Below are 25,353 nucleotides of genomic sequence, written 5' to 3' on the forward strand. Positions count from 1 at the left end.
CTACTGTGTCAATATAAAATTATTTTCTACAATTAAATGAATCTAAATATTATTACAAGTTAGTATTGAAAAAATGAAGCTGATATTTAACACTCATACATAAGTACAAGTATGAGTTTATGACAATATACAAGAAAGAACGATATGTCTTCACAACTTGGTGTCTAATTATACAAAGTCACATGCAGAGCGCACGACTTTCTATTTTTACGCCACTTGACCGTAAGCTAAACGTTGACGCGCGTGTTGTACTCCTTAAAATACTAATGTATATCATCTGAAATAGTTTTTTATCTGAGAAATTTTTTCTAGATCGTAACTAGTATAGACATTAACGTTTTTTTGGGTTAATAACTCGCCAAAGATCGTAATATGCGAGATGAATTTTTTTTATAATCTTTTCTTCTCTTTTTATTTTTATTTTTTAAATTCTTTATATATATACGACATATAAACCATGTTTTTTATATTGCATTCTCACCCGCATGTGTAAAACGATCGGAATCAGTATATTATTTCAACGACGAAGATACACATGCGGAGTCTATGGTGAACGAGGTTGACAGGTGCCTCGACAAAAACGCTGGGACGACCCCGAGTCACTGTAGTAGCATGTGTGTGTGTGTGTGTAAAATAATGTAAGCAGAGCGGGCTGGCAGACCACATGTGCTACTCTATCACTAAACTACCCGTAATATGACGTACAACCGTCCGTAGCGAGCAACCATGTGTTCTATTGAACAATCTTGTAAGAACTTGCTCATGTTCACATGTTTTATGGGGGTTGGATGTTGTACTAAGAAGAAATTAAACGAGTGCATAAGACCTATTACTATTACGAAGCTCAAGGGGAAAATGAGATGTTGATGCTACTTTTATAGGTCATTGACGTCTTGGAGTTGTAAGTCGTGGTGACAATATTTTTATTTTTTACGCTCAAGTTAGGCAATAGAATTTTTTTTTTTATAGCAATTAAATTAATATTAAATATGACAATAAATTTAATTTTTATTTGACAATTTTATAAAATTTAATTTAGCAGATATTTAATAATTTTTAGAACTTTTGTTAACAAATAAATTATGGCAAAAAAAAAAAAATAAGAAAAAAAATTGACATGTAGAAAATTTAAATAAATTAAAAATGCAATTCTTTAAAAATAATTTTTTAGAGTTAATTTAATTGTAAAATAAAATTAAAAATTTTTATGAAAATTAAGTTAGCCGACATTTAAAAAATTTTAGAATTTTTTTTTATTGAAAAAATGATTACAAAAAATAAAAAAAAAATTTCATTTGTAAAAAACTTAAAAAACTGTCAGTGCAATTAAAAAAAAATGCTTTTTCGTCAAATTTAATTATTGGAAAAAAAAAATCAAAAAATTAAAAACGTCGGCTAACATTAGTATTATCAATTTTTTAATTTTCTTTAAAAAATTGCATTTTTTATTTTATTAAATTTTTCCAAGTCCATTTTTTTAATAATTTTTTTTGCCATAATTTATTTATTAAAAAAAATTTTTTCAATTGTGAACAGCTAAATTTAATGTCATAAAAAAAATTATAGTAAATTTTTAAAAAGCATTTTTTTGTGACTTGTAATAAAAATTTAAAAAATTGACAGCTGTTAGCTAACTTCAGATTAAAAATTTTTTCAATAATTAAAATCTAGAAAATTTTTAAAAATAATTTTGATTTTTTGATTATGTAAGACATTATTTATTAAAAAAACAAAAATAAATTTTTTTTCACTATCTATTATTAAATTTATTTTTCTGTCAGTTGTTTTTTAAAAATATTTTGTTATTCTAAATAAAAATATTTTTATGAAGTAAAAATTTAATTAAAAGATGACACTGAAGTTTTGACAGTCATTAAATTTTTTTTTATAATTTTACAACAATTTAATTATTATAAAACATTATTAGTGAAAATTTAAAAATAAATTTTTTATTATTGTAATTTGTCAGCTAACTTTAGTATGATACTTAAAATTTATTATATTAAATAAATAAATAAATTTAGTGGTTAAGAAATTGTTTTACAATTAGATAATTCAGTAGCTTATATTTTTGATTTAATATCTCTATAAAACTAAAATAAACTTAATAAATTTGTCCTGACAGTTTTAAAAAATCTTTTCTTCTTGACGTTTAGAATTAACGTCCATGAATCATCATATGAAATTTCGTTATTACTAAATTTAATGGAGATAAAAAAATAGTAAAAAATAATCAGTGATTGGGCAGTTTTATGATAAATATAATATTATATATTCTTGATGAATCTTTATAAAATGAATAGAATATAATGTGATTTTTTGCAAAGCCTTTTTTATGTCTCGATAATCTGGTAGCCGTTAGGCGAATTTATAACACGAATGAATGAAAACGTTGATAAATAAAAATGACAAGTGTAGAATTAGGCATAAGAATAAAAAGAAGGTTGATGAAAAAATTAAAACAAGTAGAAAAAAAGCTCAGCATATAAAAGTGATATAAAAACCTTTTGGATGAGTAGAGAGTAATAAGAAACTGTTGTTAATAAGTGACGCGTGTACGACAGCTGCTTTGACATTTTTTTACCCAAGTCTCAAGTGCATTTTTAATTTTCTCGAGTACTCAGTGACGAAAAGACCGACTTAACTCTGGACTGGACGAGAAAGTCTTGCCCCCCCTGTGGTTTCAACAAACTTTTACATTTTTTCAGGATTTCCCAAACCTGTCAAAATTTTTAAAAAATAAATAACGGACTAACGCTTCTGTGAGGATCAATCATTATTTATAATTGAATATTAAATTACACACTAATCCACAGTATTTATTTTCTTCATGTCACTAAAAATCCAATGACACTTGACCATTTTTTTTATTTTACTAAAATAAATTATTAATATCAACAAAAATTTTATTTATAATTTTTACATACAGAACTTTTATCAAAATTAATTAAAAAAATTAATTCAGCAGATATTTAAAAATTTTTGGAACAAATAAATTAATGATAGTGAAGTTAGCTGACAACTGTCAATTTTTTTTTAATTTTTAAAAAATTTCTAATGTCAGTTAAATTAACTTCAGTCTCATACAAATTGTAAAAAAAAAAAAATGATAATTAATTTAGCAGATATTAAATAATTTTTTTAACAAATAAATTATGGCAAAAAGAATGAGAAAAAAATATTGACATGCAGAAATTTCAAAAAACTATAAATTTGTTTATTAAATAAAATTAAAAAATTATCACTGACTGCTAACTTTAAAGTCATGAAAAAAATTGACATTTAATTCTATTTTTTAAAAACAAATTTCTTTATTGAATAAAAACAAAAATGATCAGCTGTTAACTTTAATTTGATAAATAAATTTCTTCAAAAATAATCAAATATCTTTAATTTAATTAAAATATTTTTTTCAGGTTAACCTAACCTAGCTTTGAGAAGTAATTTCAACTCAGTTTCTCTCGCGTAAGAATAATAATTAATGAAATTTAATTTAGCAGCTGATAATTTTAAGAATTTTTAAAACAAAAAAAAAATTATTAAAAAAAATAATTTAGAAATTGTAAAAAACTAAAAATGCAATTTTTAAAAAACAATTTTTTGGTGGAACAAATTTTTTTGTTAAATAAAATTAAAAAATGGTCAAGTGACAGCTAACTTTAATATCATAATTTTTAAAAAACAATTTTTCGGAACAAATTTGTTTGCTGAAGATAATTGAATAATTGTCAAGTGACAACTAACTTTAATGTCATTAATTAATAAAAATTAATTAAGCAGATAGCTGACAATTTTAAGAATTTTTGTAGCAAATAATTAGACAAAAAAAATTGGCATTTAGAAATTGTAAAATATTAATAATATAATTTTTTAAAAATAATTTTTTGGAAATTTTTTTGCTGAAAAAAACGGAATAATTATAAAGTAACAGCTAACTATAATGTCATTAATTAATGAAAATTAATTTAACAGATAGCTGACAATTTTAAGAATTTTTGTAATAAATAATTTATGACAAAAAAAATTGACATTTTGAAATTGTAAAAAACTAAAAATGCAATTTTTAAAAACAATTTTTCGGAACAAATTTGTTTATCATAATAATCGAGCATAATATTATCAAAAATGATAAACAAAAGTCAAGAGAATTACGTCCTAATACTTAGACTTCCAGCTCAGAAGAGGACAACCCACTTGAGTCATTAACTTGTAAGCTCCTCGATTTGACTTGCAAGAACGATAACTCCAAAAAAACAGCTCGACATTATTATTATTATTTTATAAAGCAAGTAAAGAGACTGTAGCTTAATATGGAAGAATATGAAGATGACGGTTCAGACAGATGTGCGGTAGCACCCTTAGTCCCCTATCTGCTGGTAGCTTGTTGGACCCCTAGTAGAGTTCCAAGTGCATCCAAAGTTCTCTAGCTTGATAACCAGCATCTCGATGGATAGGCCGAGAGCCACGTGAGTGGGCGGCGCAGAGTCTGGTCCATGGTTCCCTTTGGGCCTTCGAGCTTCTTCCAAGGGCTGGAGGGGATCACGGTCTTAAGATTCGTCTTTTTGATTTATTCTAACGGCGCTCAACTGGCTTATATCAACTCAGTATACTCGCATCTCTGAGCCAGTGATCATCGTGACAATTTTTGATGACCTCGTGAGCGAGTGTTTACTTTATTTACGATAATTTTTAATCTATAATTATTATTTTATCATGCACGGTGAAAGATTTTTTGACCACAAGCTAGATCACGGAAGAATATCAGTGATGGAAAGTGAAGAAGTCTTTGACCGGAGCTTTGAATTAATTCCCAACACTCCGACAGCGCTCGACGGATTTTCCTGGAGCATGTCTTCGCCGATGTCCACCTCCAGCCCGGCTGGCAACGACTGGGACCACATTACCTCCAATAATATTAATATCTTTGAATACCCGCCCAGCAGTCGCACAACTGCACTGACCATTGGAATAAACTCACCTGGCAGCACCGGCAGTGAAGTAAACACCCCGACTTCTTGGCCCGGGGAACAACACTTCCCAGGAAGTGAGTACGGAGAACTCTCTAATGATGGAAACAATGATGGAAATCCCTGGGGGAATAATAATAGATTGCCCTCTGTTAGCTCCGCTTTTTCATTTTCACGGAATTTTTCAAACGGGAATCATTTTTACGATGAAGATCACTATCAGGACTTTAAAGGGACATCAGGGATTTCAGGAAACTTATGAAGAAGAAATGAGAAATTCTTTGCCATTTTAAATTTCTCTTGGGCCGGGATACTTTGAGGAGCAGGAGTTTAATAGTCTTCAGGCTGTTGATGAGTTTGACCTCAGTTTTATTCGTGGAGATCCGACTAAACTGGTACCTGAAACTTCTAATAATGTGTTATCTTCTTTTAGAAATGTTAGTAATAATAATAATCAGATTAATGATAATAATAATTCGGGTGGCAACTCTATCGGGCATTGTCCCATTGGACACTTGATTGAAAATGAAACTACTAATAATAATCTGATGAGCTTCAAATCTCAGGAAGATTCTAATCATATTATTATGACACAGAATGAAGGATTGATTATTGATAAAAGAAATAATCAAAATAATGGTATGTATTTTTAGATTTTTTGGAAATTTTTAATTAAATTTATTTTATATATTTTTAATAATTTTTTTTTTTACAAATTTTTTATAAAATTTATTTTATTAATTTTTAATAAAATTTATAAAATAAATTTTTTTTTTACAAATTTTTAATAAAATTTATTTTACAAATTTTTGGTTAATAATTTATTAATATATAAATTTATTTTATAAAATTTCAATAAATTTTATTTTATAATTTTTTAATAAAATTTATTTTATAAATTTTACGTTAATAATTTATTAATATACACGGAAAGAACAAGATGACACTGGATATCATCCCAGATTATACTCAGTGATATCTGTGGTGAAAAAAGATTTCTAATAGTAGGTCAAAAATTCCAGATATAATGCGTGATATCTGGATTATACTAGCTACTATCTAAAATTTTTTTTCACTCAATATAATCTAGGATGATATCCAGTGTCATCTTGTTCTTTCCGTGTATAAATTTATTTTATAATTTTTTAATAAAATTTATTTTATAAATTTTGAGTTAATAATTTATTAATAAATAAATTAATTTTATAAAATTTTTCATTAATAATTTATTGTCACTCTTGCAGGCAAAAGGCTCCAGTGTCTTTGGATCAACTGTGGCTATGTTTTTAACAATCTCGACGGTCTTGTCAAGCATATCGAGAAGCTACACGTCGAATCCTCTGCTAATAATGGCCACGGAGGACGAAGATCGCAGAAAGATAAGGACAAGAAAATTGGTAACTCCAATGACCAATTTGCGTGTATGTGGCAAGGATGTCCCAGAATGGGACCGTTCACATGAGGGTCCACAGTGGTGAAAAACCAAACAAGTGTCCTGTAAGTATTAATCTTCTTCTAATATATAAAATTCTCGTGTCACAGTTTTCGTTGCCATACTCCTCCGAAACGGTTTGACCGATTTTGATGAAATTTTTTGTGCTTATCCGGTATCTATGAGAATCGGCCAACATCTATTTTTCATCCCCCTAAATGTTAGGGGTAGTTCACCCCTAAATTTTTTTTTTATTTTTTAGACAAAATTTTTAATTTCTATTTTTTTATGATACAACATACAAAAATACATACAATCCTCAATTTTCACCCTTCTACGATCAACCCTTATTTTTTAATAGCCATTTTAGTAATTTAATCATTTTTCCTCTCCGGTCGAAAACTGATCAATCGTCATTTAATTAGTTATCCCCGCCAGATGTCTACAGGTGTCACTTCTGACCCAGTAAACAGCACGGAGTAGGGATGAGAACGAAGCCGGTCTCCTTTCTTTCTCACTCTCTACACAGTTGTCGGCCATCATTATTGTTTATGCATCAAGTGTAGTAGTAACGTTGACAATTATTATTTTGCTATCTCAGTGTAACTCTCATATTAACTTTTAATCATTCCTATTTTATCAATAATAATTAAATTATCAATTTTGAGTGTATTTTGCACGATTAGTTAATCAAGTGATTTTATAACCTCAAAAGTACTCAACACGTGACACGAGCTTCCAATAACAACGGATTTTGTGTTGTAAGTATACTTTTTTATTTATATCGAAAATGTTGTTGATCTTATAAAAATGTAATTTTAATTTAATTTTATTAAAAAAATGTAATTGAACAATTAAGATTTCCATAGTTTCCAAAAAATCAATCATTATGAATCTTTATTTTGAAATGTCAATGGAAATATTGGTTGTATGAAAAAATTATAAGAGACAATGTTTTCATAAAATTTAATTTTTTACTTTTGTTTGAAAAATTTTTCCATAAAACTTATATTTTTGTTATAATTTCATAAATTAAAACTAATCATTTCAAAACTGCGGCAAAAATCCTGGCCCTAATTATACTTTTAACATTTTTCATCATTAAATAATTTCATTCATTCTATTTATGTATGTTTTGTACAGTGAGCAATGCCAAGAAAACGCAAAGGGGCTGATTTGAGCCGCAGTACAAGTAAAGCTCGAAACTTGCGAAATAGAAGAGCCCAAAGAACCGAAGAACAAGTTCAGGAAGAAAATACTAGAGCGCGTGTGAGAATGGCGCAATTGCGTCAAGAACAATCAGACGATACACGAGCTGAACGCAATGAAGTCAGAAGATTAGAACAACGACAATCACGCCGTTTCACAGTCAATAGACGAAGAACAAACGACCAACAACGCCAACAGGTACATCGAGCATTTATATCTGATTCATTCCTGCGTCTAGCATTCCAGTATGAGCCCGATATTGAATATTATGCTCATTCAAAAGTGGTAATTGGTGCTATGGACAAGGAATGTCCGCATTGTCATGCTCTGAAATTCAAAAATGAGCCAGCTGGGATGTGTTGCGCGTCAGGAAAAGTGCAACTACCTGAAATTGAAACACCACCTGAACCAATGAACGGCTTACTTATCGGCACGTTATTTTTATATTCCCTCATCGTTCACAGCGCTCCATGCTTATTTCACGCATATACCACATTCTTACATACATACAATATACACATTCTAACATACATACATACATACTTACAATAAGTAAGCTATTTTTTGTCTACACTAGAAATTACTAGGAAATTATTTATATGGCAAAACAACGTTTGCCGGGTCAGCTAGTATTTTATAAAAAAAAATTTTTTTAATTATTCAAACACTAATAATTATTTATTTTAAAGTTTGAAGGATGCAAAAAAGCGTTCTCACGGCTGGAAAATTTGAAAATCCACCAGAGATCTCACACCGGCGAGCGGCCGTACTCTTGCCAGTATGTCGGATGCACCAAAGCGTTCAGCAACAGCAGCGACAGAACTAAACACCAGCGGACTCATATCGACACGGTAAACATTTTTCTTGAATTAAATTAATCATTTTTTTAACTAATTTAAAATTTTAAAAAAGTGTTGAGAATTAATATTGATTGTAGCTTTAAAGTCGGAACATATGTTTGTTTTGAGGAAGGAAAAGTCCCAAAGGACCCATGTCAAATTTAATTTTTCACGTCTTGCATGTCAGAAAATTTCTCACAGTAAAAAATTATTTTTTTTTAAAAGAAATTTTCTTTAAAAAAATATTTTATTATAAAAAAAAATTAATTACTTTTTCAGTGAATATTTTTTATTTGAAAAGAAAATAATTACGGAAATGATAAATTAAATTGTAAAAACAAAATATAATTACCGGAGTTCTATTTACTTTATAACTGTAATTAAAAGTAATATTAATCACGCAATGTATAAAACTAGTAATTTATTTATTTGTTTATTTATTTATTTGAAAAGAAACGCCTCCAGCAATATATTACAACAATATATTACATTTTCATGTGTAGAATTTTTAGTTAATATTTATATACAATAAATAAAATCTGTAAAAAGAAGATAGTTTTAAGAAATTTGAGAAGAGAAAAACAAAGAAAAAAAAATTAGGACCCGTTTTTCAATCCGAGAAAAAATTTTATCCAGGATAAAATTAATGACATTAAAGTTAGCAGTCACTAGAGAATTTTTTAATTTTTTTTTTTAAATTGTTCCAAAAAATTATTTTTAAAAAAATGCATTTTTAATTTTTAAAAATTTCTACATGTCAATTTTTTTTTTGCCATAATTTATTTGTTAAAAAAAATGATCAAATATCTGCTAAATTTATCATCATATAAAATTATTATTGCAAGTATATTTATATAAAATATGAAATATATAGATATATTTTATCATTGGATAAAATTTTATCCTGGATTGAAAAACTGGCCCTTAATAATTGATAATTTATAATGATATTTATTTTGTATTTTAAATAGAAACCGTACGCCTGTCAAGTAACTGGATGCGGAAAAAGATACACCGATCCATCGAGCCTCCGTGAGCACGTGAAAAATCACACCGAGACATCTGCAGCAGTATCAACTCCCCAATCGTTTACAAATTCACCCCCAAACCCACCCGCGGCTAAAATCGACTGTCAAAAGACGGAAATTGACAACACCTGAGGCCTAGATGGCTTCGAAGATGAACCAGAATTCGTGCCATTTGAAACAGTCGGAAGACTACTCGGCGAGGAAGAAAATTGCATCACTCTGGACAGCTTAGATAATTTTAAATCAAATAAAAAAATTTTTTTAATTTAAAATTACCCTCCTGCACTGAGGAAAAAAAATACTTTTACTTAATTAACAATTTCTTGGTTCAAGAAACTCGCTGACGAGTTTTATAGTTTTTAATGTCATTAATGTAAATTATATTATGTTTTGTAAAATTCTAATATGTTTAATTAAAAAAAAAAAAAAAAATCATTACAATTTTTGCTAAAATTTTTTAATTGAAAAAAAAAATTGATAAGCTTTTAATATAGAAGAAAAGAATAATTAATAATATTATTACTGACGGGAGCTTCAATAACTATTGAGATGCAGAATAAATTACTGTTTACTATGCAAATAAATCTATTATTACTGACGATTATTATCTATTTATCGATTATTATTATTATCTTGTAACAGTGCATTTTGATATACTCGTGCTTGTGCGGAAGCCTTGCGTACCGGCCTTCGTTAGTTTCATTTTTAGGCACTTGGCGGCGCTGTCGCTTGTCTTAATTCTCAGAGTGGGGAGCTTGGGGCCTTGCTCGAGTCAGTTAAGCGATGCTGTTATGATCTGATCCGATGTTTAGTAAGTTTTTACTGCTGTAGATGTCTCAATATTATAGTTAGATTCGGTTCAGATCGGCGGGCTCTTTAAAATTCGCTAAAGAATACGAAAGTATTCCTGTTACGGACTTTCGTGAATAATAATTAATATTATTATTAATTTATACTAGTTAGGATGAGGATTTGGCATTCGGTATTATGAATGATGAGATTTTATATGCAAGTTATATGGGATATATTGTAAGATGTTTCATATACAGGAGTTACTTGCTTACTGCTATATCTTAATTTTCCTAAGTTTTACATCGAGTTAATAATTTATTTTAGAGGGGAGATTTTAGCTTTAGGGTTGGATTTATTATAAGAATGATTTCTAATTGGTCGATTTCTTCAAGAGTGGGACTCAAAAGTAAAAGTGACGCCTTCGCTTAATTTTCTCTCGGAAAAGTGAAACTAACCATGTGTTTAACACATGGCGTCGTAGTCGTTGCCTGGTTAGAAGAAAAGCCATAAAAAAGGGAATATTTAGTTTAGCCTAGGATAATAAAGTCCTTTATTGAAAGTCGTAAATTGTAGTATTTTGCTAGAGTCTCTAAGAAACAAAGATGTATTTGTTATTTAAGATTTTAGTTTATCCTTTTTATAGCTTTTCTCGAGATATTATATTTTATTTTTCTCTCGAGTGACCATTCTATATTTAAGTATTCCATATGTTTTATTTTCTTTGTTACGATGTTCTTAATATTATTCTACAAATAATTATTCTTATAATTATATTATTAATCAATTATTTGTCTGATTTGAATTTAAATAAACCGCTAATTTATATCCTATGTAGATGGCGGCATGTGCTGCTACATCACAATGCATATTCCCACTCATAAAAATTATGTTGGCAGCATTGGTTACTAAACTATACCTTAAAAATAGAAATAACCAGTTTAGTAACCAATGCTGCCAATATAATTTTTATGAGTGGGAATTTGGCACACTCCCATTCAAAATACTTGCCAGGAGGTGACTAAAAAATTCAACAGGTGGCGCCTAAGTGAAGTTTTAGTGGTAATAAGTATGTGCGCATCTGATTATCAAACGACAGACTGACAGGCACACACACAAACATAAAATTTTTTCTAACTTTACTTTACTAGTATAGGTGTGATTTCGTGGAGAGTGAGTGACTCTTGTTATCATTAAAATTTTTATCATTAATCATTTAGTAGGTGGATCACGCGGACATTTACAAAAACACAATGGCAGATACCACAGTGGACGCAACTAAACGATTAAACGTCAAAAAACAGACTCTAGACGATGCATACGCAGCACCAGCTAATTTTTTGGAGATCGACGTGATCAATCCGATCACCCATGGTGTCGGCAAAAAAAGATATACTGATTACGAAGTTCGCATGAGGGTAAGTAGTAATTATTATCACTAATCAGAGCTGCTTCCTCCACCCCCATTAGCTTAATGTTGATTTTTATTCAACAATCATCCGGTATAAAATAAATTTAGAGTGCTTAATAATAATAATAATAATAATAATTACTATTATTATTATTATTTAATGATTGTAATACAATAATTCAACCTTCACCTATTGTTTATGACATTTCTCATTACTGGAAGTGATTCATAAAATTAAAAGCCGAGCTTTATGTTTTAAATTATTTATCACACGTCATTGGCATCTTTATTGTCTTCCATTCATATAAATAGATAGTTAATAAACTTAACATACATTTGTATGGCTTTAATATATATTTTTTTTTTTCAGACCAACTTGCCAGTTTTCAAAGTTAAAGACTCGAGTGTGAGAAGGAGATACAGCGATTTCGAGTGGTTAAGAAATGAACTAGAAAGAGACAGCAAGGTAATTTAACTTAATAGTTTTTTATTGCTACTATTTTTTAAAATACTGATACGCCTTTAATTGAGTCTGTTTATTTATATAATGGTTTTGGTTTTTTATTTAAGATCGTAGTGCCTTCATTACCCGGCAAGGCGTGGAAACGTCAGATGCCTTTCCGTGGAGACGATGGTATTTTTGAGGATGAGTTTATTGAAGACCGTAGAAAGGGGTTAGAACTATTTGTCAACAAGTAAGATTTTGTTATTATTTTTTAAAATTATTTTTAGGGTTCTTAAAAAGATATTAAATTTTAAAATGGATAATTTCAACACTTTTTTAGTAATTAGTGTTAGTTTTATTTTAATAACTTTTATCTTATGATTATAGTTATGATAAAAAAGTAAGTTTTTTTATAATGTAAGGCATAATTTGATTTTGGGAATTTTTTTTTAATTTTGAAGAAGAAATTTAAATCATAAATTCATTCTTTATAAGTGTATTAATTTTTTAATAGATTGATTTGATAGGAAGCCAAAATTGTAACTATAGATAGTATTTTATAAATAATAATAATAATAATAATAATAATAATCAATGCAAAAAGTTTAATGTTGTTATTATTATCAAATTTATTAAGAACCAGCAACTTTGCAATCACTATGTGACTGATCAGAATGAGCGCATATCTTTAAAAATGTCAATAATTAAGAAATTATATTGTATTTTGTCAATTTATGATATTTATGAATATATAAGCTCCTCCCGATGTTACACTCATCGAGACCTTTCATTTAAGTACCCACATGGCAATTTTTATATATTATATATATATATAGTATTTGTGAAGTATATTAATATATAAAATATATGAAAAATTGATGTGGGTGGGATGAATATTATATATATGTATATATGAAAAATATATCAAAAATACATATAGGTACTCAAATGAAAGGTCTCGATCAGTGTAACATCAGGATGAGCTTATATCTTCAAAAATGTCAATAGTTCACGAAATACAAGGTCATTTCTTAATTATGTATCTAGAGATAGAGCAATTTCGAATGCAGCCTAAATACTTATCATCATAAATTGACTATTGGTGAAAATGATATGAAACCTTAAAATGGCACAACTCCAAGACTTTTCCAACGATACCTAATTTAACCATAAAAACCTATTTAACAGATAAATTCACTGGCCACAAAATTTTGCTTATTCTTTTAATAATAAAGATAATAATTTTAGATATTAAAAGACGGAAACTCAAGAGCTTTACTCATAATTATAAATCTATTTATAAATAGACTAAAATAATTTTTGGCATTAGTCTCTAATTATTATCGATTAAATTAAATGGAATAAGTACTAAAATTATCTTATTAATTTTCAGGATCGCAGGACATCCTTTGGCACAAAATGAAAGAAGTTTACACATGTTTCTCCAAGAGCCAGTTTTAGATAAAAACTATGTCCCAGGAAAAATACGAAATACGTAGATATTTTATAAAAATGCCTTTCATCAAATTAATAATTAATGATTTTTAAATTAAGAACACAACACAACAGTATATATATATATATATATATAATACTACTATCATTATTGTTATCTAAGTATTTTTCTTATACTACTTTTACATATGTTTTCATTAATTAATAATTAAAATTACGTAATTTTTATTATTTTTAATTTTACTATACATAAATCTTATAATAAATTATTTCAATATAAATAGTAGACCATCAATCATCTTCAGGTGCTACTTTTATTTTTCTGAGAGGTGTTCGTAATTTATCTATTGAATAAGAGTCATAAAATTGCTATTAATTGTTAAATTAAAAATAAACAGTCTAAAATAATGACGTATTGTTGAGATAATGAATGGAGCCATGATAAATATTATTTTTAAATTTAGTTTCTGTACTCTAAAAAATTTTAGCAATATTAAAAACTTAATTTTTAGGAATAAAAATCTCGACATTTTACACTAAAAATCTATAAATTATTTTAACAACGCAGGATTTGTCACTTAGAATTTTCACAAACTTCAAAAAAATGCTCAGTAGAATTTTATTTTTTAATAAAATAAGTTTAAAAAAAATAATAAAATTTATTATCAAGCAATTAATTTGAAGTTTGAAAAAAAAAAAGTATGAATGTAATGCAAGTAATGATAATAAAGTACGTAACACGGAAAGAACAAGATGACACTGGATATTATCCCAGATTATATTCAGTGATATCTGTGGCGAAAAAAAATTTCAGATAGTAGCTAGAAAAATCCAGATTATACTACGTGATATCTGGATTATACTCATTATAATCTGGGATGATATTCAGTGTGATCTTGTTCTTGCCGAGTATAATTAACTTAATTACATTTTATGGTGGATTAAAATAAAATAATTTGTACATTTATTATTAATTAATACTATTACTGAGATCTGTTTAGCACCTTTTGAAATTATTGCAAGCATAATTTATAAATTATATAAATAAATATATATAAAGATATATATATATATTCAAAATAAATTCTATAATCCCAGATTTGTTTAGTAAGTATTCAATACTCGGTGTTATTAATTGAATCCTTAAATTTAGCGTTCGACAATAAGTTGAACAACTAATGACAAATAATGATTATATTATTTTCGAAATTCAAACTACAAAGTTAAATAAAATAAATTATTTTAACGGCGGTATTTAGCTTTGGTAATAAAATATTTTCTACTAAATATTTATTTTAAATAATATAAAATTAAATAAGAGGTTTAGTTTAGACTTAACTAGACAAAAGATATTTTGTAAAGAAATAAATCTAACAGACTTTAGTCCGAGCGTGCAACGTGTTTATGGCTCGCGACCCGGCACACAAAACGTATATACTAGACAATGGATTTGTAAAGATTTGTATATTGATAAAGTTATTACTAAAATTACTTTTACTAAATTTTTACCGAGAGTACTTCTCAGCTATCACTAAATAAATGACATCAATATAAATCTTTACAGTAATAGGATTATGGTTTTACAATTTTACAATTTATACGCACAATAGATGAATTGATATGAAGACGTGGGAATTTTTATCAATTTAGAAATTAATTTTATAAATTTTAGAATTTATGTAATTTTTATAACAAAAATTTCACTAGTTAAATAAATTTTGTTAGTCTTCTATAAGGTATTAAATATTTAATGAATTTTTTAATTTTATAAAATGAATTTATGATTTCTATAGACTTTGCAGGGAATAGACGACATTCATTTATGAGGGCAGCGTCCCTGTTCGAGCGCCATTGAAACACTAAATTTTTAATTAATTTAAAAATTTAATTATTTAAGCCATTAGACCTCGCGGATAAGGAACTAATCGCATAAACTTCTGAATTTTATATGGGTCCACTGCCCGGGATGTTGCCTATATTCCTATGTATTTTAATTAGAATTTTACCTTAGAGGTCTGACAGAAATTCCCTCGTGTGCCAGTTAATTTATTTTATTTACTTACAATTTTATTAACGGCGAACGATTATCCTGCCTCCTCTGGGCCTCTTTGGCTGGTTGTTGACAGTCGTATTAAAGATGTTGGTAATTTTAATAATGGTGATCGGCGACAAAGATTATAAAAAAACTTAAAAGGAAGTTCGAGCGAATATAATGTAAAAAATAATTTCCAACTTTGACCTTTGAAATTAAATATACGTATAAATAAATATGACACTGAAGTTGACAGACATAAAAAATATTCTTAGAATTTTATGACAATTAAATTATTATAAAAAAAATTTAATTTAAAAATTTCACATGTGAAACTTAGTAAAAATTACAAGTGAAAATTTTTAAAAGCATTTTTTTATTGTAATTGATTTGGTATGAAAATTTTTTAAATTGACAGCTGACGGCTAACTTCAGTATTATAAATAAATACCTCATTTATCTCATCCCAAAATTTAAAAAAGATTCACCGTTTAGTTACTTAGATATTAAATTTTTAAAATCACATATTTTATCTCCTTATACACGGGCTCTTATGGCGGACAAACTTTTTGTCGAGACTTTAATTATTTTTTTCAATATTAACCTCCCAACTTTAACGGATAAAAAACTATACACAAGAAACTTGGATTATTGCAAAGTATAAAAACAATTTAATAATAATACATTACCGATATAATTTTTGAAATATTTTAAGTCAAATTTTATGTTTGTAACTGGTTTATCGTCAGCCATTTATTCGAATTAAGATTTGACAACATCGCGTCAACAGCTGAGAAAAAACAAAAGGATAGAAATATAGTTACAGAGAGAGAAATGTTTAACTCACACACTCATCCACATTTCTGTTATGGGTATAATCAACCGCGCTATTGCCAAATCTGTTTATTTATTCCGGAAAGTAATAAATACCAAAGTCATTTTATTACTTTACTTTATTAAATAACTAAAAATCATCAATTATTATATTGTTTAAATTATTTTCAATTAAAATAAAAAATTTTGACGAATATTGGGAAGACTAAAATTAAAAAAAAATGTTAACACTATTTTGACTCATTAGTTACGCTCGAACTTCCTTAACTTTATTACACCAAATTAACACTTTAAACAAAAACTTATAGTATTTCGGTAACGCAATTTAACAAAATACTCGCAAAAATATAATATTTATACTCAAGGTTATAAATAGTTGAATATTAATAATAAACGTGGTGAATAATCAATTATTGCAAAATAATAATATTGTCAGCTAATAGTAGTAATAGCAATTTATATGATTTGACTAAGAAAAATCTGGCGTGGTGGTTAACACCGGGGGATAGATCGAAGTGTCGATCACCGCTCAAATTTTGAGGTTCGTAACCGCTCTTCCCCTCCTCGAGTCGTCCTGTGACGTCACGGGCTACACATTAATTTAGCGAGTGTCGGTAACGAAAATTTCGGGTGGCAGTTCGCCAGGCTGATAAAATCGGGACATTTTGTAGAGTCTCAATATATATAAAAATATAAATATAAATAAAATTATTAATTTTCAATAATGTTATTTTTATTATCGCTACATGCTTTCAATTATTTATTTTTAATGTATTATTTATCATATTGTACAACAATTTTAAAACAAAAGTAGTGTAAGTAAAAAAAAAATAATAAATTTTTTAATAATTCTATATTACAATTAGGTGTTACACATATGTTTTATATAATTTAATAATCAAAATACTCTATATACGGCATTGCTAATAAATTTTATTTGCCGTAAAAATATTTATTATTTTTTTTTATTTTCAGTAATTTATTGATAACAGCAAAAGATTTTTTCCCTATAATTTTTCCCATCAAAATCATCACTTATAACAATTATGTTTAATTCCTTGACAATAATTATATTTTATTTTCGACTTGATTTAATTATTACAATCAATAGTAATGATTCATGTTCTAGAGACATGACTAAGTATACCAAAGTACATTGTTTAATTTTTCACAGCGAGAATTTATATACAAAAGAATGAAATTAAAAAAAAAAAAAAACTAAAGAAATTCAAAATTTCTTTGCAGGGTTTTTTTTTTTATTTTAAAATTATTAAAAAAAAAAAAAAAATTAAAAGATATATTACCAAATCTCTGAGTGAAGCTATCACAATATCTATTTATGATTAAATTGTTAAATTTATTGATTTTTTTTCCTCAATAATTAATTCTAATTATTTACAGGTATTAAATGTTTTGATTAGAAACTAATATATATAAATGTATATATTACAAATACATAATATAAATCGGCTAGTGGTATTGCAAATTAAAAATTAATAATTTTTTAAGATATGATAATGAAGATTTGCAACAGAAGTCGAAAAAAGATTTTTTTTTTTTTTTTAAAATTGATTAGTAATTTATCAAGCTCAATACCTTTAACACATCAAATAGTTTAATTATTAAATAATAAACTTCCATAATTAAATATTTAATTACGCTACTTTAAAATGTACGTGATTTAAAGACATTAATTATTAAAAGGAAGTGCTGAGGATTAATATTTATAACCACTATGAATTTGATTTTAATTTTTCCTTGAATGATTTCATTGTAGTTTTTTTTTTTTTTTGTTTGTACACTTGGTCAATTTAACTGACGGTTTTAATTCAAAAAATATATATTGTACACCAATGGATTTGTGCAAGCTTTTTTGTTATTATAAAATATTTAAAGGTGATTTTTATTTTTTTTTATACTGACGTTTGAGAAAGTCAAAGCATCACATGCCTTCGACCTTTGATACGATTAACTAAATTACATATTTTCAATGCAGGTCCCAATTTTAAACCCATGTACTTCATCATCATGTCTGAGTTCAGAAGCAGCAATGCTTTGCCGTCAATTTCCTGTTAAAAAAATGATAAATATTTTTGTTTTAAAATAAATCTATATTATTAAGAGAATAAGAAAAATTCTGCATTCGAAAATTCTCTATCTCTAGACACATAATTAAGAAATTACCTTGTATCTTGTCAACTATTGACATTTTTAAAGGTATAAGCTCATCCTGATGTTACACTCATCGAGACCTTTCATTTGAGTACCCACATTAATGTTTCATATCGACGTTCTAATTAGCAAATTGTCTAACTCCATTTTAGAGAATTTTCTATTTATACGAAAAAAACAATTAGTTCAAAATTTATTATCACTTTAAAAAACCATTTAATATCATTAATATCTAATAGAGATATAATATTTTGGTTTGAATCATTCAAATAATTTATAATTGGACATTGCTACATCAAAATGTTAAAAAATCACCCTCTAAAAAATAAGGAGTTAGACAAATTGCTAATTAGACCGTCGATATATTTTATATATTTATATATTTCACAAATACCATATATATGAAATATATAAAAATTGCTATGTGGGTACTTAAATGAAAGCTCTCGATGAGTGTAACATCGAGATGAGCTTATATCTTTAAAAATGTCAATAATTAAGAAATGACATTGTATCTTGTGAAATATTGACATTTTTAAAGAAATAAGCTCATCCCGATGTTACGATCATCGAGACCTTTCATTTGAGTACCCACATCAATTTTTCATATATTTGATTTATATATATATATATATGTATATATGAAAAATGTATCAAAAATGCATGTGGGTACTCAAATGAAAGCTCTCGATGAGTGTAACATCGAGATGAGCTTATATCTTTAAAAATGTCAATAATTAAGAAATGTCCTTGTATCTTCTCAACTATTGACATTTTTAAAGATATAAGCTCATCCCGATGTTACACTCATCAAGAGCTTTCATTTGAGTACCCACATCAATTTTTCATATATTTTATATATTTATATATATGTATATATGAAAAATATATCAAAAATGCATGTGGGTACTCAAATGAAAGCTCTTGATGAGTGTTACATCGGGATGAGCTTATATCTTTAAAAATCTCAATAGTTAAGAAAGTACAGTGCAATTTAACAAAAGTCATTATTTAATAATTCTAAAAAATGAAAATTTATAAAATTAAACTAAATAAATAAATAAACTTACATGTTTACGAAAAAGATCAGCATGTTGACCCAGAACAGGATCAACAACTCCAATATAATGAATAACATCCTCAATAGTCCATTCAGCAGGTTCCGTAGACGAAATACGTGTCGTAGAACTCTCACACCTGGTCGTCGAAGACGCAGCCTCCAACTCTGTACCAAAAAAAAATAATAAAAATCCCCCAAAAAAAAAAAAAAAACAGCAAATATCAAACAACAAAATACCTGTTGATATCCTGGGATGTTTAGCTGGAGGAGGTGTAGGCTGAGTAGAGTCGATACTAGTAGTACCCGTAGCGTTCGAAGTAACTTGAATTTTCTGCTGAGCCGGTTGAGGTTGTGCCTGTTGCTGAGGAGCAGCTTGCGGCTTATCAACGGACCACCTTCTCTTTTCCGGAGCAGGATTACTATTTTCCTCTCTCTTGATCATAGTCTGCTGAAGTGGGCATTTTTCACAGAGCTCCTGTCTCTTGAACAGCAAATGCTCACAAGCGCACAAGTCTTCCAGCTGGCGCCTGATGAATGAGTAGAAGTCCTGTTCATCAATAAAAACCGGGAGTCTTACAGACATGGCCTTGGATTCTACCACCAAGTTGACGCAGTCTCCCTCTCCGCGTTTAAGTAAGCTCAACATTTGTCTGGGGTTCAGCGCAGCTATCAAGAAGCTCTGGAAGACGTCTCGGGCGACGTTTAAGACACTATCACTCCCAAACTTCGCCGGCAAGGTCTTGATTTTCTTGGAATCTAAATAAGGTCCGCAGGAGCAGTTGGAATTGACAAACAGAGTAACATTTTCCAGAATATGAGGTTTGTTGTTGACACTAGTAGTGCTAGTGTCTGGCTCAGTAGCAGGCTGAGGAGGAGCACTGGAGCCAGCTGGACTCACCAAAGCAACTGCAGGTTCTCCATTAGCTCCGCTTCCAGACACAGCCATCACTGGAAGCACATTGCTCGTCCTGGACTTGAATCTGTTCTGCCCAGTGGCTTTCTGGCGCGGCGGCTGGAGCGGGTGACCGCTCTTGAAGCACCAGCCTACCGGGAAGATGTCCCTGGAGTCGTACTTGCACCAGTAATCAAAGGCGCCGCGCCAGCCGTCGAAGGTTATGTGGATCATGTCGTCTTTAACTGCTCCCACTGTCGCAGTGCAAATAAGCTGGGGATTTTTCTTGTCAATCGCCTCCAGCTTGTGCCCGACTTCGAACATGTTCGTTTTGGGAGTCTTGGGCTCGCGCTTGAACACCTTCGCCGGAGCCATCTCGGCTCCGTTCAAAGTCTTCAAAAGAAACATCGGCCAGCTGGACGCGTTCATCCGGAAGCCCAGCGGCGGCTGGAGCATTCCTCCTGATTTCTCGCAGTGACCTATCGGGTGGATCTCGTTGCTGTCCACCAGCCGCCAGAAGTCGTTCTTGTTGTCGGAACCGTCTAGACGCAGTCGCAATCTAGGACCCAGGACACCTACTACGGTTGCTATGCAAGTTGATGTTAGGTTCCTAGGGTCCAATGCTTCTAGCTTCATTCCTATTTTGAAGTCGTTAATTGACGGAGTTACATGTTGCTTGAAGCAGTCAGCTGGCGCTGCTGAGCTGTTGGTTTCCTTTAGGTAGAGGTCCCAGTCGAAGGTCTGGTAAGTTTCGTATTGGAACGGGCCGGTGGACGTTGAAGGCGCGTGGGATATGTTTGATTGGTTGTTCGTTGTTGAGGTGGTTATTGTTGGAGTTGCTGGAGTGCTCCTATTGGTGTTGATGTTATTGTTATTGGTATTACTATTGGTACTGGTATTGTTTATAGGAGGACTGTTGGTGTTGGTGTTGGTGTTGTTGTTGTTGTTGTTGTTGGTTGGTGAACTATTTGCTCCATTTGTGGTGAAGGATTGAGGTATTGTTCCACTACTGCTAGGTAGTCCTGAGGGAGCTGGAGATGCTGCTGGTGATGGCTGCTCATTCGTGGCTGAAATTTTATTTATTTATTTATTTATTTGTTTGTTGAAATGAATGAAAATTGGCGTTATACATCTAGAAGACACAGTAGCGCTCAAAAGTATTTTGACAAATATATTTAATGGTTTAATTAAAAATAAATATGAAACTCAATAATCATTTATTTATTTTTTTAACAGCTTTTGAATAATCTACACGGCTGTACGGCTGCCCAATTTTAAAACACAGTAACTGCAAAATTTTTATACCTAATTTTTTTTAATATTGCTGCATTTTTTATAACTTTTAGACCTCAATGTCAAGTATTTTTTCTTAAAAATATTTATATTCAAGTATTTTCTATTCATAAATCAAATTTTTTATCAATTTGGCAGGCAAACTTTTTTTTAATAAGAAAAATTTTTAAATGTTAGTTATTGTGTTTTGAAATTGGGAAGCCGTACAGAGTAGTGTCAAAGTGGTCCTTGTTCGTAACAAAAGAAAGTTTAATTTTTAAAATATTAGAAAAATGGTGGCTCCAAAGTATTTTGACATTGTTGAAAAAAACTAACGCATAATGCTGTCAAAGACTAACTAATTTAGTTAAATAAATTAATTATCTCTCCTTCTTAGAATCCTGATAAATTTCGCCGTATAAACTATAATATTTTTGCAAATCTTTAATAATGTGAAACTACTTTTTTCTTTTGTTTCTCTCGAAACTACAAATTATACATTTTCTTTATTATTGTAATATCATGGATGTATATTGCCGATTGGCGTTTTTTAAATAAATAAATAAATTAAAAAAAATACTTTTGAGCGGTACTGTATTATTTAAACTATAAATTGTAAATAATTAATTTTTAATTATAAATTCTAGCTCGAAAATTAAACAAAAATAATTTATTATTAATAATTGTAAAATGTGTTTTTTGACATTGGAGCGGAGATTCTGGGCATAATGCTAAAGTTAGCCAACGTTTTTAATTTTTTGATGTTTCTCAATAATTAAATTAGAACAAAAGAATATTTTTTAAAAATTGCACTTACAGTTTTTTAAGTTTTTTACAGAAAAATTTTTTTTTTTGATTTTTTTTTTTTCAATAATTAAATTATAAAAAAAGAACATTTTTAAAAAATTGCACTTACAATTTTTCAAGTTTTTTTACAAATTAAATTTTTTTTTCTATTTTTTTATAATAATGTTTTCAATAAAAAAAAAATTCTAAAAATTTTCATACGTCGGCTAACTTAATTTTTATAGCCCGGACACTTAAAAATTTATTTTTAAGTTTCTTAATTATAAGAAAAAAAAATTGACTGCCTATTAATAATTAATTGTTGATAAACTATATTAAAGTTAACAATCACATGATAATTTTATTTAACAAATAAATCTTTTCTAAAAAATAGCATTTATAATTTTTAAAAATTTCTACGTCAATTTTTTTTTCCAATATTTTATTAGTTAGTCTCATAATTAAAAAAAATAAATACTTTTCTTGGCTTCAGCTTGAATTTCCTTCGTTTTGTGTTTATTAAGACAAAACGGAGAACAGAAATCTTTGGTTGGACCATCTTTTTGCTCCAATTTTATCGGGGAACCTCTTATGACATTATCACACCCCACACAAGCTCCTCTGACATAAGCCTTTCTAAAGGCAGATAAACACGACTCGGAGCAAAATTCTTTCTTTCCGTGTTGGGTAGGCAGGACGTACTTCAGAGGCTGCTTAGTCTCGTTGCACCAAGTGCACGAGTTCTTGGATTTCGGCGGGCGACCTAAAACAAAAATAAAACAATTTTCAACTCCAAAAAACAAAAAAATATTTTATTACTTAATAAAATTGTAATAAAAAAATAAATATTAAAAAGAAGTACAATATAGGTTAACTCATTATCTAATATATTTTACCTCGCATTTTACTCTGTATCGACGACATTATCCGTCAGTTAATAAAAACAATCAACACTGTTGAACGATGCAAAGCATAACATATTTATTTTAATAGAGTCTGTAAAAATAAAAAGCATGTTTGCATTTAACATTAATATTTAAAATACATTAACGTGTTTTTCAACATACATATACACATATGTAGGTATATATTTATATATGACACATATATATTAGCCGAATCTGCGATGGGAAAAATTCAAACTCGTCACGTTCACTAATTCACAGTATCTGTAAAAAAAATAATAATAATAAAATTATTTAAATACCTTAAATAATAAATTTGACACTTAATAATAAATAAAAAAGTAAATAAATCTAAATTACATTTTAAAATGCGATAATAAAATCTTTTTTAACGGCATTCACACTGGCAGACAAGAGATTATTTGTTGCGCCGCCATGTTGGCTCTAGCGTCGGTCTCGCTCCGATCCCAACGGCGGGAGATGATGCTATTCGCTGTTTCCTGCTTTTTTTTTTCATCATACATCATTGATTAACAATTGTAATACTCTGTGGTATTATTATAAATAAAAAATACATTTTTTTAATAATCAATTTATTTTTTTTAGCCATTAAATAATTTTATTTTTTGGAGTAATTAATTAATATGTTGTTGCAACAGGCAACAATTGTGGAGTGAAAAAAAGAAGACAGCTTTATATATATATATATGTATATATATTTGCGTCGTTGAGAATGCGGCAGTCTATTGTTCATTGGTATAAATTTACATGACACTGAAGTTGTCAGATATTAAATATTTTTTTACAATTAAATTATTATTAAAAAAAATTAATTATAAACTTCCACGTGTGAAAATTAATTAAAATTACAAGTGAAAATTTTTATAAGCTTTTTTTTATTGTAATTGATTTGTTAAAAAAGTTTTTTAAATTGACAGCTGATAGCTAACTTCAGTATGATTAAATTTATGAAAATGAAGTTAGCCGACATTTCAAAATTTTTAGAAATTTTTTATTGAAAAAATTTCAATTAAACAATTAAAAAAAAAAATTCACATGTAATAAAACTTGAAAAACTATGTGCAATTTTTTAAAAATATCTTTTTAGTTGTAATTTAATAAATAAAAAAAAATTAAAAATTTTTAATGAAAATTAAAGTAGCAGATAGATAGGCACGTAGAAATTAAAAAAAATGAAAAACGCAATTTTTTTTTAATTATTTTTTAGAACAAATTTGTTCGTTAAAAAAAATTAAAAAATTTTCTAATGGCTGCTAACTTTACCATCATAAAAAAAATTGACATGCAGAAATTTTAAAAAATTAAAAATGCAATTTTTTAAAATTAATTTTTTGGAAGAAATTTTTTTGTTAAATAAAATTAAAAAATTGTGAAGTGACTGCTAACTTTAATGTCGTAAATTTTTAGACGGCTGCTAACTTCAATGTCATAAATTTTTATGATTTTTTTTATTAAAGAATTATTACAAAAAAATAAAAGAAAATTTTTTCATTTGCTAAAAACTTCAAAAACTATAAGTGCAATTTTTTGAAAACATTATTGTAGTAATAATTTAATAAATTAAGCAAAATAAAAATATTAAAAATGTCGGCTAATTTTATTGTTATGATTAAATTTACACATATATTTACACACATGCATGCCACCTACGCCGAAACGTTCAACAATGCGCACAGGCTGTAAAGTAATAATAATAATAATAATAATAATAATAATAATAATAATAATAATAATAATAAATAAGTAAGTAATGTCGATTATAATCGTAATAACTCGACAAAGTTCGTTTTAATAATTTCATTGG

The 25,353-nt window shown here is 28.2% G+C and overlaps 2 protein-coding genes and 1 pseudogene across 3 annotated transcripts; 2 read left to right on the plus strand and 1 right to left on the minus strand.

Moving 5' to 3' along the window:
• The first annotated feature begins 4,092 nt into the window (after positions 1–4,092).
• On the plus strand, positions 4,093–9,776 carry LOC123272050 (annotated as a pseudogene).
• A 1,572-nt stretch (positions 9,777–11,348) lies between these two features.
• LOC123272051 (sorting nexin-12) lies at positions 11,349–13,983 on the plus strand. The gene is made up of 4 exons (XM_044738668.1): positions 11,349–11,682; positions 12,046–12,141; positions 12,246–12,370; positions 13,514–13,983. The coding sequence occupies exons 1-4, from the start codon at positions 11,518–11,520 to the stop codon at positions 13,617–13,619; spliced, it is 492 nt and encodes a 163-aa protein (XP_044594603.1). The 5' UTR covers positions 11,349–11,517; the 3' UTR covers positions 13,620–13,983.
• Positions 13,984–17,707: 3,724 nt separating this feature from the next.
• On the minus strand, positions 17,708–24,045 carry LOC123271811 (polycomb protein Scm). 2 transcript variants are annotated; one of them, XM_044738243.1, is made up of 7 exons: positions 23,889–24,045; positions 23,691–23,792; positions 23,520–23,619; positions 23,102–23,386; positions 19,911–21,632; positions 19,684–19,838; positions 17,708–18,510 (listed from the first exon to the last, which is right to left on the minus strand). In XM_044738243.1, the coding sequence occupies exons 3-7, from the start codon at positions 23,545–23,547 to the stop codon at positions 18,376–18,378; spliced, it is 2,325 nt and encodes a 774-aa protein (XP_044594178.1). In that variant the 5' UTR covers positions 23,548–23,619; positions 23,691–23,792; positions 23,889–24,045; the 3' UTR covers positions 17,708–18,375. The 2 variants fall into 2 exon arrangements, with proteins under 2 accessions (XP_044594178.1, XP_044594177.1); XM_044738242.1 differs by having other exon boundaries at positions 23,520–23,792.
• Between the last annotated feature and the right edge of the window lie 1,308 nt (positions 24,046–25,353).

The sequence above is a fragment of the Cotesia glomerata genome, linkage group LG9 (genome assembly GCF_020080835.1).
Source record: "Cotesia glomerata isolate CgM1 linkage group LG9, MPM_Cglom_v2.3, whole genome shotgun sequence".
Classification (NCBI taxonomy): Eukaryota; Metazoa; Arthropoda; class Insecta; order Hymenoptera; family Braconidae; genus Cotesia; species Cotesia glomerata.

Excerpts from the sequence above, each read along its gene's own strand:
- LOC123272051 (XM_044738668.1), top strand. The coding sequence starts at position 11,518 with ATGGCAGATACCACAGTGGACGCAACTAAACGATTAAACGTCAAAAAA. Across the intron at positions 12,142-12,245 it reads AACTAGAAAGAGACAGCAAG|ATCGTAGTGCCTTCATTACC; the intron begins GTAATTTAACTT and ends TTTTTATTTAAG. Across the intron at positions 12,371-13,513 it reads TTAGAACTATTTGTCAACAA|GATCGCAGGACATCCTTTGG; the intron begins GTAAGATTTTGT and ends ATTAATTTTCAG.
- LOC123271811 (XM_044738243.1), bottom strand. The coding sequence starts at position 23,547 with ATGTCGTCGATACAGAGTAAAATGCGAG. Across the intron at positions 21,633-23,101 it reads TCAAGCTGAAGCCAAGAAAA|CCACGAATGAGCAGCCATCA; the intron begins GTATTTATTTTT and ends ATAAAATTTCAG. Across the intron at positions 18,511-19,683 it reads CTGATCTTTTTCGTAAACAT|GAAATTGACGGCAAAGCATT; the intron begins GTAAGTTTATTT and ends TTTTTTTAACAG.